The sequence below is a fragment of the Macaca mulatta genome, chromosome 8 (assembly GCF_049350105.2).
Source record: "Macaca mulatta isolate MMU2019108-1 chromosome 8, T2T-MMU8v2.0, whole genome shotgun sequence".
Lineage (NCBI taxonomy): Eukaryota > Metazoa > Chordata > Mammalia > Primates > Cercopithecidae > Macaca > Macaca mulatta.
Window position 1 is genome coordinate 107,274,492 of NC_133413.1, and position 15,655 is coordinate 107,290,146.

At 37.1% G+C, this 15,655-nt stretch overlaps 1 protein-coding gene across 14 annotated transcripts in view; it reads left to right on the top strand.

Annotated features, from left to right (window-relative positions):
- Window positions 1–15,655, top strand: part of CPQ (carboxypeptidase Q) — a 492,586-nt gene that overhangs the window by 223,637 nt on the left and 253,294 nt on the right. For all 14 annotated transcript variants that reach the window (XM_077943878.1, XM_077943882.1, XM_077943876.1 and 11 more), the window contains one exon: window positions 7,248–7,455. In XM_077943878.1, the coding sequence (XP_077800004.1) occupies window positions 7,248–7,455 (208 nt within the window). The remainder of the gene's footprint in view (window positions 1–7,247; window positions 7,456–15,655) is intronic.

Below are 15,655 nucleotides of genomic sequence, written 5' to 3' on the forward strand. Positions count from 1 at the left end.
ATGGTGTGGATGTTAAATACCAAACAATTTTATTCCCCTTAACATTTTGACCATCTTCTTTCTTTCTTGCATTCTTGTGGAATTGGCTGCTTGCCTCTACTTTGGAAGAAGCTACGTTTTTCTGACACTGTAATCGTGTTCTTGTGAGATTTGCAGATGAACATAAGATAATAAACATGTCTGTTGAGTTTTGTTCATATGGAGTCTGTCATCAATATGGAATAGAATTCAAGAATTTGACTTTTTCTTGCCTCTCTTCTGCCATCTCAAATGAATCATAAAAATTAGAAAGGACATTTAGTCCCATCTCCTCTCTCTTGAGCAGATTTCCTTTCCTTCTCTCTCTCTCTTTTTTTTAAACCCATGGGAGTTGAGAATATTTTAGTGCTCTCCCTTTGTGAATTATGGTGTAAATGAAACTTTTGCTTTTGTGTTGTTAATGACAGTTTAAAAGTCTTAGGTAAATTTACTCTTAAGGTGCTAGATATAAAAAAAATTAATAAAGTCAATTGAACATTTTCCAAGAGTTATTTTAAAGTTGATTTTTAAATCAAATAAGCTTTTCTAATAAGAAAAATAAGTGCTCTTTTAATTAGAAGCTTAAAAAAACTTCTATGGAAACCAAATATTATAGCTTCAAAAGCTCACAATCTTTATGATTCCCACCTCCAGATCTTTTTTTAGGAAATATTCCAAGGCTTTAAACTATTTGTGAATAATTTTTATTTTAGTCAATGTGTTATATGCCCCTGCACAGACTTACATATTCTTCACTGAGATACATAAGTGTCCTCTTGTTGGGTATTTAACCTATAAGCTGACACTCACTTTCAAGGATTGATTTGAGCTTTGCAAATTTTGAAATGCTCAGAAACATAAAGGGCTTGGTATCTTTTATAAGAAGCTAGTCAGAACTGCCTAACATGAAGGGAGTTTGATTGATGTGTGATAATCAGGTAGGAAATTCCAAACTTATTTATTTAAGCATTGCATTTATTTCATGTAGATCAAGGGAAAATATTCTGCTGGCTTCAAATGATGTCACTTTTCATAAGATACACAAGAAATTTAATGAAATTTGAAAAACTGATTTAAGACTTACATTTGTTCATGTTCATTTTATATTTGGGGTATACTATCTTGCAAGCTCAAACACCAGCAGGCTTTGCTTTTACATATATCATCAGCTTGGTCCATGGAAGTATAATTTTTTAATGAGATAGATACTAGGATTCTCTCCTTAAAGAAAAATTGGAAACTTAGCATTCTTATTTTGATTTTTATAATAGAAGTTTTATTTGGGATATAATTCAGACACAATAAAACTTACTCCTTTAACATGCATAACTCTATGGTTTTTAGTATATTCACAGAGTTGTGCAACCACCATCACTATCTAATTTTAGGACATTTCAAATTCCCAAAAAGAAACCTCATACCTATTAACATTCCACTCTCCCCTACCAGTCCTGGGAAACCTAAAATTTACTTTCTATCTAAAACCTGAAATTTACGTTATTGAATTTACACTCTGTCTAGATCTGCCTGTTCTGGGCATTTCATATGAATGGAATCTTGCAATATATGGTCTTTTGTGACTAGCTTCTTTCACTTAGAATAATGTTTTCAAGGTTCATCCATGTTGTAGCATGTACCGAATGTCATTTTGTATTGCTGGTAATATTTCATTATATGGCTATACTGCATTTTGTTTACATATTTATCATTTGATAGATATTAAGGTTGTTTCTACCTTTTGACTCTTAAAAATATTGCTGCTATGAATATTTGTGTGTAATGTTTCTTCATGTGGGCATATATTTTCATTTCTCTATAGTATGTACCAAGGAGTAGAATTGCTGGGCCATGTAATAAGTACATGTTTAACTTTTTGAAGAACTGTCAAATTGTTTTCCAGAGTAACGCTGCCATTTCACATGCAATGTACAAGGATCCAAATTTCTCCACATCCTCCCCAATGCTTGTTTTTATTTCTTTTTGATAATAGCCATTCTACTAGATGGAAAGTGACATCTCATTGAGGTTTTGATTTGCATTTCCCTTATGGCTAATCATGTTCAGCATCTTTTCATGTAATTATAATCCATTTATATATCTTCTTTGGAGAAATGTCTATTCAAATTATTTTCCCATTTTTATAATTGAATTTTAAAATTATTGAATTGTAAAAAATCTTTATATATTTTAGATACAAGTGCCTTATCAGATATATGATTTGTAAAAGTTTTCTCCCATTCTATGGGTTGCCTTTTTTACTCTTTGATGGTGTCCTCTAAAGCACAACAGTTTAACATTTCGATGGCTCAGTTTATCTGTTTTTTATTTTGTTGCTTGTGATTTTGGTGTTGTCTCTAAGGAACAATTTCCTTTCCCAAAGTCATGAAGTTTTATAGTTTTAGCTGTTACATATAAGGCTATGATTCATTTTGAAATTATTTTGTATATGGCATGATTTAAGAATGTAACTTTATTCTTTTGCATGTGGATGTCTGCTTTGCCCAGAACCATTTGTTGAAAATCCTCTTCTATTCTTATTGAACTGTCTGGGTATCTTTGTTGAAAATGATTTGGCCATTCCTATAAGGGTTTATTTCTGGACTCTCAATTCTACTCTATTGGTTTATATATCTATCCTTATACCAGTACCATGCTATCTTGGTTACTATAGTTTTATGGTAAGTTTTTAAATATGGAAGCATGAGTTCTCCAACTTTTTTTTTATTATTATTCTAACTTGTTTTGGTTATTTTGAATGATTTTCCATATGAATTTTATAATCAGCTTGTCAATTTCTTTTTTTTAAAAAAGCAGCTGGAAGTTTGATAGGGATTGCATTAAATCTGTAAATCAACTTGGGGGGCATTACCATGTTATTTAGATCTTTAATTTATTTTAACAATATTTTATAGTTTTAAGTGTACAGGTCTCATTTGTTGGATAAATTTATTTGTACTATTTTATTGTTTTTATTATGATTACATGGATTGCTTAGTTAATTTAATTTTCAGATTACTCTTTGCTATTGTTTTGCTTTTGCATTATTCATTGCTGCTGTACAGTTGATTTTTGTATACTGGTCTTTTATCTGATAACCTTGATGAACTTCTTAATTAGTTCTAATAGTTGTGTGTGTGTGTGTGTGTGTTCCTTAGGATTTTCTGTATATAAGATCATGTCACTCTAGAAATTTGGCTTTGATATTAAAAATGCATTAATACAAAACTAAATAATTAGTTAGAATAAGATTTTATTAAAAATATTAACTTACTCAAAAAAAGATCATGTCATCTGTGAAAAGATATATTTTTACTTCTTTTCCAATATGGAATTTTTTAAATTTCTTTTTTCTTACTTGATTCCCCTGATTAGAATCTCCAGTAAAATGTTTAATAGGAGTGGGGAGACAAACATCCTTGTCTTATTTCTGATCTCAGGGGAAAAGCATTCGGTCTTTATCCATTACATATGATGTTAGCTGTGGGATATTTGTAGATGCTTTTTATCAGATTGAGGAAGTACTCTTTCATTAGTTTGATTAGTGATTTTTATCATAAAAAAAGTGCTAGATTTTTGTGAAATACTTTTTCAGCATTTACTGAGATAATCATGTGGCATTGTCCTTTATTATATTAATATAGTATATTACATCAATTGATTTTTGGATGTTAAATCAACTTTGTATTCCTGGGATAAATTCCATTTGTTTATGGTATATAATGCTTTTTATATGTTGCTGGTTCTGTTTGCTGGTATTTTGTTAAGGATATTTTGCATTTATATTTATAAGGGATTTTTGGTCTGTAGTTTTCTTGTGATATCTTTGTCTGGTTTTGATGACAGTAATGGTGGCCTTGTAGAATGAGTTGAGAAGGGTTCCCTCCTCTTCTGTTTTTTGGAAGAGTTTATAGAGGATTGTTATTCATCTTTAAATCTTATTTAGATTTGTTATGGCATCCTTGGTAGCTTGCCCTTTGCTTTTATAAACTGCAGAAGGGGCTTGTAAATGAAGACAGGAAGGTGGTGTTTATGCTGATTGATCCCTTTAGAATAATTTTACTACAGTGAAAGTAGAGGATTTTAAATAAAACTGAGTCTTCATTTTGCCTCCTTCTATGAAACAATGATAGATGCTCCACCACTGGAAGACATGCTTTGTTTCAGAAACAAATTCAAAGGTTTTTAGATCTTAAATTAAAATTAGAAGATGCCTTTCAGTGCCATCTCCTCAGCTGAGCCATGGGTGCATGCCCGGCTTACTGTCCCCACTTGAAGAAATCTTACCAGAAACCTGTAAGTACAAATCTGTCCAGAAACATTACTTAAAAGAGCCTATTAAGAAGTGTTATACTGACCTTCTCTTGAGTAAGAGTCTGAGAACAAGGAGAGTTTGTTGAATCCCAGACATCACGTAAGGTAATATGAATAATAAATATTTAGATTGTCTTCCTACATGTTGCAAGGTAATTTTTGGTCATTAATCACTCCACTAGCTCAGTGGGAAAAATTAGCACTGAAGAAGTTATAACAACTAATGTTTACTAAGTAATTACTATGTGCCAAACACTGTCTTAAATCCTTTATGTATACTATCTCTTTTATTTTTCATAGCAATATTATGAGGTCAATGCTAACATTATTCTCCACTTTACAAATGAGGACATTTAGAAACAAAGAGGTAATCTTAGTTGCAAATAATGCTGGAGCTGGGGTCTGACCTAGGTTAGGTGACCCCAGAACCTGAACCAGAATTTGGAGTAAATTATATGCATCCCAGGGATTTAGACTCAGGGTCTCTGTATTCCAAGTTCTGGGTTTGGAAGATAAATCTTTGTACTCCTTTTGATGAATAATAAAATTTGCAGTATACTCTTTTCTTTCTGTCTTTCTTTCTTTCTTTCCTTCCTTCCTTTTCTTTCTTCTTTCTTTCTTTCTTTCTTTCTTTCTTTCTCTCTCTCTCTTTCTTTCTTTCCTTCCTTCCTTCCTTCCTTCCTTCTTTCTTTCCTTCTTTCCTTCCTTCCTTCCTTCTTTCCTTCCTTCCTTCCTTCCTTCCTTCTTTCCTTCCTTCCTTCCTTCTTTCTTTCTTTCCTTCCTTCCTTCCTTGCTTTCTTTCCTCCACCCTCCCTCCCTCCCTCCCTCCCTCCCCCTCTCTCTTTCTTTCTTTCTTTCCTTCCTTCCTTCCTTCCTTCCTTCCTTCCTTCTTTCTTTCTTTCTTTCTTTCTTTCTTTCTTTCTTTCTTTCTTTCTTTCTTTCTTTCTTTCTCTTTCTTTCTTTCTTTCTTTCTTTCTTTCTTTCTCTCTCTCTCTCTCTCTCTCTCTCTCTCTCTCTCTCTCTCTCTTTCTTTCTTTCTTTCTTTCTTTCTTTCTTTCTTTCTTTCTTTCTTTCTTTCTTTCTTTCTTTCTTTCTTTCTTTCCTTTCTATGGAGCCTTGCTCTGTCACCCAGGCTACAGTGCAGTGGTGTGATCTCAGCTCACTGCAACCTCTGCCTCCCGGGTTCAAGTGATTCTCCTTCCTCACTAACCCTGTAATCTCCTGGGATTACAGGTGCCGGCCACCACACCCAGCTAATTTTTCTGTATTTTTAGTAGAGACGGGGTTTCACCATTTTGGCCAGGATGGTCGCGATCTCTTGACCTCGTGATCCGCCCGTCTCAGCCTCCCAATGTGCTGGGACTACAAGCGTGGGCCACCGCGCCCAGCCTGCAGTCTACTTTTTAGAAATGTTCATAGAGGGTATACTCAGATGGCACTAATCACTTGAGATTAGACAGTTTCTGCAGGGATAATTGAATAGGCAAGTTAATAAAATAAATATTTAAAATGCCTTGGTTGATTAATGTGTTGGAGGGTAACTGATTTACTTGTACATATTCATTATTTCTGCAAAATAACTCTATGAAATGGTATTATTATCACTTCCATTTATAGATGATGCCCCTGAAACAAAGATGTGGGTAACTTGCCCCAGGCCAATTAGCAATAAGCCCAGATTTGAACCCAAGCAGTCTTGCTCCAGACCTTCTGTTTTTAACCATTCTACATTGCAGTTTCTCTAAGTAAATAGTCACCTAAAATATGGTTACAACAATACAATCACACCAAGAATATAGTTAGAGATAAGACTGCATCATTGTGTTTGTGCATGTGGAGACTGCAGCTGCTTCTATAGGAGATCAGCACCAAGCTATCATCTGTCGGAGAGAAATGTGTTGTGAGTAAAAGGAGGAGGAAAGCTGTTCTGTAAATATGAGACAAGCTGAAACAAATATAGAAATATGAAAAGAAAAAACTAATTTTCAAAAGGGAAGTTTTTAGCCTGTGCTTTAATAGAAGATAGGAATAGACTGTGGCATGCGCTTGGAAGCTGTGACAGTTTGGTCCTGAGAGCTCTGTGGCTTGGGAGGGTTTGGAGCCATATCTCAGGGGTAAAAAGGAACCGTTCGAAAGGGCAATTTTAGAAAATGACTTTGATAAGCTTCATTAGTAGATACAGAGTTGGAATCAACAGATTAATATAGGCTTCAACTGTAAGTTTCTATGAATGTAAGAAACATCTAGAAATTAGCAGGAAAAAATCTGACCAGTTGGGATGGTATTTCTCCTTTAGTGCCAAAAGTATAACAGGTTTTTTTTCTCTTGTGGCAGTAAAATTAAGGGCCTGGATTTATTCAGCAACTTCGTGAGAATACGAATATATTCCCAGACATTATTCTACACTTTTCCTGCGTGGTGTTCTACCACCAATGTGAAGTTATATATTTAGACCTCTGTGTTTGGGTGGGAAGAGAGTAGGCCCACTGGCAGGCAGTAACCACAGAGCTACATGTATCTGGGCCACTTTTATTCCAGACATGTGGATCTTCTGGTCTGCAGCCTTGACAAACTTCAGAGTTCGCTTGTCTCCTTGTACGGATGTGTGTACCTTTTGATCATGAAGGCACTGTTAATGTCCTTCAGAGTTTGTGGCAATTTGCAACTTTGAAGGATCATCCAAATTATCAAATAATTTACATATGATGATTATTAAATTGAAGTTTCTAATTTACTCTTAACAAAAAATAAAAATTACGTTCACATCAAAAGCAGATAAATCAATACTACCCACCTTTCCTGTTTCCCAGATGCAAACAAAGATAAGTGGAAGTCAAATATCAATATACAGGTGCTTTCAAAAAAGTCTTTTGGTCTGTTTCTACTTTCAAGGTAACCTGGTGGCTTCTTCTCTCAAGTCCTCACACAGGTATTCAGGAATACCAGGATGGCGTGCCCAAGATTCCAACAGCTTGTATTACGGTGGAAGATGCAGAAATGATGTCAAGAATGGCTTCTCGTGGGATCAAAATTGTCATTCAGCTAAAGATGGGGGCAAAGACCTATCTAGATACTGATTCCTTCAACACTGTAGCAGAGATCACTGGGAGCAAATATCCAGAACAGGTGAGTGAAGGAGAAGGCTGGCCTAAGAATACAGTTTCCTCTTCTAGTTTGAGTTATTAGAGATAGTTTGGGAAAGAGAGAACATGAAACCACCTAGATGGTCCTCATATATTCATCGAAGGCAGAAGCTTTATATATATTTTTTCTCATCAAAATTTTACCATGTTTACCATCTCATACCAGTCAGAATGGGTATTACTAAAAAGTCAAAGAATAATAGATGTTGGTGAGGTTGTGGAGAAAAAGGAATACTTATATGTTGTTGGAGGGACTATAAATTACTTCAACGCCTGTGGAAAGCAGTTTGGAGATTTCTCAAATAACTGAAAATAGAATTAGCATTTGACTCAGCCATCTCACTACTGTGTGTGTAACCAAAGGAAAGTAAATTGTTCTACTAAGATGATACCTGCACTCACATGTTTATTGCAGCACTATTCACAATAGCAAAGACATAGAATCAACCTGGATAAAAAATATATATATGGTCTTATATATACCATGGAATACTACCCAGCCATAGAAAAGAATGAAATCAGGTCCTTTGCAGCAAGATGGGCACAATTGAAGGCCATTATCCCAAGTGAATTAACAAAGAAACAAAAACAAAAAGCATGTTCTCACAAGTGGGAGCTAATCATTGGGTACACATGTACATAAAGATTGGAAGAATAGGCTGGGCACGGTGGCTCACGCCTGTAATCTCAGCACTATAGGAGGCCGAGGTGGGCGGATCACGAGGTTAGGAGATCGAGACCATCCGGGCTAACACAGTGAAACCCCGTCTCTAATAAAAATATAAAAAATTAGCCGGGCATGGTGGTGAGCACCTGTAGTCTCAGCTACTTGGCAGGCTGAGGCAGGAGAATGGTGTGAACCCGGGAGGCAGAGCATTCAGTGAGCCGGCACCACTGCACTCCAACCTGGGAGACAGAGCGAGACTCTGTCTCAAAAAAAAAAAAAAAAAAAAAAAAAAAAACAGATCGGAAGAATAGGCAATGGGGGCTCCAAAATGGGGGAGGGAGAGAGGGAACCAAAATTAAAAAAACTACCTGTTGGGTACTACATTACTCTTTGGGTGACAGGTTCAATTGAAGCCAAAACCTTAGCCTCACACCATATGTCCATATACCCCCTGAATCTAAAGGTTAAGTAATAAAAAATAAAAGTTTTACCACATTGACTGAAGAAGGGCAGGAGTAATTGCAGGACAAAATGGTATTTGTGGTGTGCAAGTTCAACCTCAGAACAGTTGAGAGTGGTATTTGTCCATATGTGTTGTATTTATTCCATTTGAAGCTAGCCTGGCATTTGAGATAAAACCAATAGTTAATACTTATTGTGCCTATTGTGTTAATTATGTTATTTAATCCTTTCAAAGCTTAGTGAATTTGGATATATTTTCTGTATTAGTCCATTCTCACATTGCTATAAAGAAATACCTAAGACTGGATAATTTATAAGAAAAGAGGTTTAATTGGTTCACAGTTCTGCAGGCTGTACAGGAAGCATGGTGGCATCTGCTTCTAGGAAGGCTTCAGGGAGCTTTCAGTCATGGCAGAAGGCAAAGAGGGGAGTGAGGTGTCTTACATGGCAGGAGCAGGAGCAAAGGGGAGGGGAGATGCCACACACTTTTAAACAACCAGATCTCATGAGAACTTACTAAACAAGAACAGCACCAAGGGGATGGTGCTAAATCATTCATGAGAAACAGCCCATATAATCCAATCATCTCTCACCAGGCCTCACCTCCAACATTCGGAATTAAAATTCTACCTGAGATTTGGGCAGGGACACAGATCTAAATCATGAAATTTCTTCATTTTATAGGTGAGAAAACAAACCTAGAAGGAAACTCAGTTACCCAAGGTCCACACAGCTAGTAGGCAGCTAAGAAGGAATTCAAACCCAGGATCTTGTGAATATTAAATCAAGCTTTAAACCAGTTTATATGCAGTTTCCAGAGTTTATGAATTTATCTGCAAATAATGGGATCGTATGCAAGTAATTAACAGAATTATTGTGAGGACTAGATTAGGTAAGTCACATCAAATAGCTTTGTCGAGTGTTTGGCACATCATAGACATGGAGTGTTTGGCACATCACAGCTCACTGAATGTAAGTTTCCTTCGTATGGCATCAAGTGTGCAATAAACACTTTTTATAAGGTTTCTGGTGCAAATTTCATACATTAGTTACTGAAATTCTAAAAATGGAACTTAGAAATGTTATTTAGAAATTTCAGACTTGTATTTTGTTTGACAGCATCAGTGGGATGAAGGAAAGGGTGAAGAGTGATGGCATTTGGTGATGGAGAAACAAGTCTTCTGCATATGACTTCTCCCAGACTAAGGACTGGGAAACTCAGGACTCAGGACTTCTCCCAGATTTGAGGGCTATATTGCAGTAAAGATTCATTTTAAGCTCAGGACTCCTTTCCCTCTTCCAAAATCATCTGCTTCAGGGGCCTGGGCATCAACCATGGTTTTTGCCACAGGGATGATGGAAAACAAGAACTCAGTAGAATCACAGGGAGTCAGACAGCTGTAGAGAAACTGTGGTTTCAAACAGACAAGCCCAGCCTCTCGTCCCTTTAGGAAACTCATAACAACAGAAGAGCCAAGAGTCTATATTTCAGACGCTAAATAGTCAGATGCCTTAAAGTGTAATCCTTTTCAGGTATTTTCCCCAGTCAATAGTTCTAGGGTAAAGTTTTGTCATCATCAGGTAGCTAGCCTAGGGCTTGAAGGGTTTAGGATTATAATATTATTGCTGTCTGGGTGAGCAGGCTGGGTGAGCTGGCCTGAGGTTGTAGGCAGGTGGGTGGCAGGATGAGAGTGAGTTATTGAGATCCTTAGTCCGTAGCAGCTAGGGAGTCTCAGAATCTGAGGCCGAAGTATTTAGGCAGAGGAATTCTTGAGAGCCAGAGGGCTAAGATATCTGACAGCTTCCCGAGGGCCATAAACATCTTCTGGCTGGGAGAGCTTGGGCCTATTTGTCAGCTCATCCTGGCTCATTCTTTTATTTTTTTAAAATTGGCTGAATTGAGGTATAACTTATATAAAATAAAACAACCAATCTAATGTACAATTTGATGAGTTTGGAAAATGTATAATGTAACTACTACCACAATTATAATATATAATATTTCCACCACCCAAAGTTTCCCTCAAGTTCCTTTGTAGTCCATCTCCGACTCTACCACCCTGCCCTGGCAGCCAGTGATCTCCTTTCTAGAGCTATAGTTGTTTTTGTCTTTGTTTTTTAATTTCATACGTAAGTGAAATAATACAATTTGTAGTTGTTTTCTGTCAGGCTTATTTCACTCAGCATAATGCTTTTGAGATTTATCCATGTTGTTGATTCAGTTGTTTCTTCCTTTATATCCCTGAGTAATATTTCATTGTACAGATATATGACAATTCGTTTATCCATTCAGCAATTGATGGACATGTGGGTGGTTTCTAGTTTTTTTATTATTGTGTATAAAGCTTTTGTGAACATTCTTGTACTAGTCTTTCCATGGACTTAATGTTTTCATTTCTTCTGAGTAAATATCTTGGAGTGGAATTGCTGGACTGGCCTAAATTTAGGAATTGCTAGACTGGCTTTCTATCTGTCAAGATGCTTCACTCTATGTTTTGTCGGGGTAGCACCTTCTCCCAGAAGGTAGATGGACAATTTCAGAGCAAGCATGAGATTTAGGATGTTGCCTAGAATTCCAAGAGTCAATCATAAATACTTTGTTACCAATATGTAAAAGGTAGAAGTTTAACAAAAGTTCTTCCACAAAGAAGTAACAGCATTACTTCCACAGAAAAAAATGAAAATGAGCACAGTAAAGTCAAATCTGTGGTTGTGTTTTGTGGAGGGAATCTGCATTCTACCTGGCCTGGAACCACAGGGGACATACAGACTGTGAAGGCAAAGCAAAAAGCATGAAATCCCTCTTCAGGTATTAGGTTGGCTAATGAGCCTGAAAAAGAACTGCCTTATCCCCAATAAATGCCACTTCTTCCATGAAGACTGCTTTGGTAACATTCCCCTCATCCCAGCACTTCATGCCACTGTTATGGTGTCATCTCCCAGCACAACTTGCAAATGCCCTGAGAGCAGGCACTCTGTTCACTTTATTTCCTTCCTTTTCCTTTTTCCCACCTCTAATGGCTATTTCAGGACTTGGCATGCAGTGGCTTCTCAATACATATTTTATTTTGGTAAAGTGAAGGAGTAAGTAAAGAAAAAAATAGTTGGAGGGTGTTACTAATCTTGATTGTCTTTAAATCTAGAAGTTTTACTGCCCTTTTAGAATACCGATTGTTCATTGGCACATTGAACCTCACCACTGAATGTAGCTCGACATGTCCGGATATGAACACACTGGTTCCCTCATAACCTGATTTTTTGTCTTAGTTTCTTGTTTCTATTAAATGAACCACATTTATCTATCAGCAAAGTTATAAAACTTCAAGTCATTTTTCATTCCCTCTCCTTTATCACTGTCCTATAGTCAGGTATCACATCCTATTCAGTCTATTTTCAGCATATTAAAAGAAAATTCTGTTCCTACCTTGCCTTTACTGCTACTACTGCCTTAATTCAGGCCCTCACTATTTCCCCCCTGATTGTTTTTCTTCTGGTCTTTTCCATACTTCTTTGCAATGAAGTTCAAAATTATTTTAAAACATTTGATCTCAACATGGTGATTCCCTGCTTTCAGGTCCCTCCCTCCTGTTTCTTATAAGATAAAGGTTGTGATGAAGATAAATGCTGAGGTGAGTGATCAGAGGTGAGCAGAAGACAGAGGAAAAAAGACAGAGAGGGGAGTCAGGGTTAGAAACGAGGCAGTTATAGTAAGAAGAAATTATATGGTGCTGTTCATAAATGAACAGAAAATGAGAATGAAGAAAGGCGAAAAGGAAATGTATGATGGTGAAAGGCAATGTCTGGTGGAGATCAAGGTCAACTGAGAACTGATCTTTCATAGGCCAGGGAAGGAGTTCTGCTCTAAAGTCTGGCAGATTTTCCTGAAATCATTCATTTTTAAGTTATCAGTAATTTAAAAGTTGGTTTTATAATTTAGGTTGACTAACTTCTGCCTGACACACTCTTGCTACTTTGCTCCATAGTATACTAAAGAATAGTGGTGCTAAATAACTTATAAAATTAGCTGCAGTGGAAATTATCTCTGTAAAAGGAGAACGTCTGTTGAAATTACCATTATTCTGCCTGCAGAATAATGCAAACATCTTTGGAGACTTGAAGGTAGGCAAAGGGGAGGAAGGTGGGTATCTTAGTCTGTTTTATGATGCTATTGCAGAATATCATAGAATGGGTAATTTATAAGAACAGAAATGAGATCAGAGTTCTGGAGACAGGGAAATTCAAGAGCGTGGCACCAGCATCTTGCAAGGGCCTTCATGCTGCATCATCCCATGGCAGAAGGTGGAAGGGCAAGAGATGGTGAGAGCAAGAGAGCAGGAGGGGACCAAACTCCCTTTTATAACAAACTAATTTTTGAGATAATTAACCCATTCCTGTGATAATGATATTAATCCATTCCTGAGGGCAGAACCCTCATGATTTAATTACCTAATATTAGGCCCCACCTTCCAGCCATGTTGCACTGGGGATTCAGTTCTCAACACATGAATTTTTGGGTGACATATGCAAACCATTGCATGAACTAACACTGGGTAGTGGCTAATAGATACTGGTCAGTGATAACACCCAGCATAGTTCCTTACATCTCATCAATCATGCACAGAACCTTAATAAAAGTAAAGCAGTTAACATGTAAATAATCCTTCTATTTTGGCCCCAAACCCATGGACAATATGTGGTAAATTTCAGCTTTAGAAGAGTGTATATGTGATTGATAAAGTATTAGTACATTTCAAAACCCTGTTGCATAATTCATCCATAAGCCTGGACTGAATTAACCACAGGTATAAAAAAGATGCCAATAGGCCTGGCGTGGTGGCTCACGCCTATAATCCCAGGGAGGACGAGGCAGGCGGATCACGAGGTCAGGAGTTTGAGACCATCCTGGCTAACACGGTGAAACCCCGTCTCTACTAAAAAATACAAAAAAAAATTAGCCAGGCGTGGTGCGGGCGCCTGTAGTCCCAGCTACTCTGGAGGCTGAGGCAGGAGAATGTCGTGAACCCAGGAGGCAGAGCTTGCAGTGAGCTGAGATTGCGCCACTGCACTCCAACCCGGGCGACAGAGTGAGACTCCGTTTCAAAAATAAATAAATAAATAAACAATAAAGATACCAATAATACAAATACTTTATTGGGTTTCGCTTTGTGAAAATAGCAGAATAGGGGTATTATATACCTAAAATCTATCCTCTTTCCAAAAATCCCATGGTGGCACATTCTGGTTCCTCTAAGCCCAGAATTTTCTCTCCACTCTGACTTCCTCAGAAACTGTGCTCTCCTGTGATTTGGACATGTTGTGCAGGACCCAGAAGATCTTGGACAGTGTGCATGAGTGCACTTCTCTGGGGCTAAAGCAGTCCTCTGGAAGCTCTGACATTAGCCTCTGAACTCCATTCTCTCAGACAGCTTTATTTCTGGGAAATCATGGTATCTTTAAGACCCATCTATGGTTGAGAATAAATCCGAGTAGGTGAAAATGAATGCTTTTTGATTTCTGAGCTGATACTTCATGGTACTAAAATAGCAATATTATTTCTACCCCCACTTATTAAGGAACTACTTTGCATTTGAAAATTCAGAGGAAACTTCTTGCCATCTGTGAACAGGTTTTATTTTATATTAACTCTGTAGAGGTTATCCTAACAATTAAAATAGTCTTAGAGGCAGAGACAGAGAATAGGGATCATAGAGATTTAGTACAAACTCCATGACTTCCAGATTAGGAAAATGGACCAAAGAGAACTTGTCCAAGAGGACACAGCAAATGTGTGGTACAAACACATCTGGAACATGACTCTAGATTTCCAGACTCCCCTTTCTTTTAACCTCTAAGAGATCCCATTATGCATGGGCATTCCTTAGTTGGTGTCTGAATTTGAGGGCTATACATTGATTCAGGATATAGGCAGTGCCATCCTTACCAGGTCATTTTTATAGGAGAAATTGTACCTTTCTCTCATGCTTTTTCTCCTGACATCTTTTCCCTAAGCACAAAGAGCTCTCATATCCACTGTCCTTTGTTGTCTTGGAGTTTCCTTAGAGCACCCATGAAGGAGTTTCACCTGGGAAAGTCTCCTGTGCTTGATCCATTGATTTTATGTATCCTCCCTCCAAATCCTCCTTGGGTCATTTCTTTTTAGCTCCTTGTCACTTTGGAAGAGGATCTGATGAATGCATCACTTCTGGGGTGTTAATGACTCTTTATGATGCCTTATTCCCCTGTGCCTCTTTTCACAACCCTTCATCAATCAGCTACTCAGGTCCATCTTTATCAGAGGGCAACAGAAAAAGTCAAAATAGATGCACTACCAATCACATTATATTGTAAAATAAACTTTTTTTAGAAATAATTTTAGACTCACAGCTATTATGAAAATAGTGCAGAAAGTTCAAATGTACACTTTGACCAGGCTAACATGATCAGTGATAACATCTTACAAAACCATAGTACATTAACCTATTGAGGAAACTGGTGAGAGGATACTCCTGAGGGTGAGCTGCTTTCTTGGAAAGCGAGGGCTGCCTTGTGGGCGTCTCTGTGTAGCACCCAGTACAGGGTGGACCTGCTCTGACTTTAGCCCCCTTAGTATTTTTCCAGTTTTAATTTATGATGCTTTCATGATTTTCCACAAACAAACGAACAAATAAACACAGAAGGAAGGCTGTGCTTGAATTGACCTGACCGGAGGACAAACTGATCCTAAACTGGACTCTCTCACCAATAATGGATTCTCTAGTGTTGACTCTTGGGGCTGGCCCATTTCTTTTGATCTCTAGCAATTTCTTAGGTTTTATTTTGAGGTTTGCTTAGTAAAGGCAATCTTTTTAAAATGTTAATATATTCATGAATTATTCTGAAGTTATTGTATGGAAAGAAAAGTGGGATTTTGGAGTCATTGACGGTTGATGGTATTCAAACCCATTTCGATAAGGTCTTGATGCAGCGAATTTTTTTGTTTGTTTAACATGCCTTTTTCTTCCAAGAGTTATTTTCATGAATTCAAAGAACAAATTCAGTTTTATATGCCAGTATT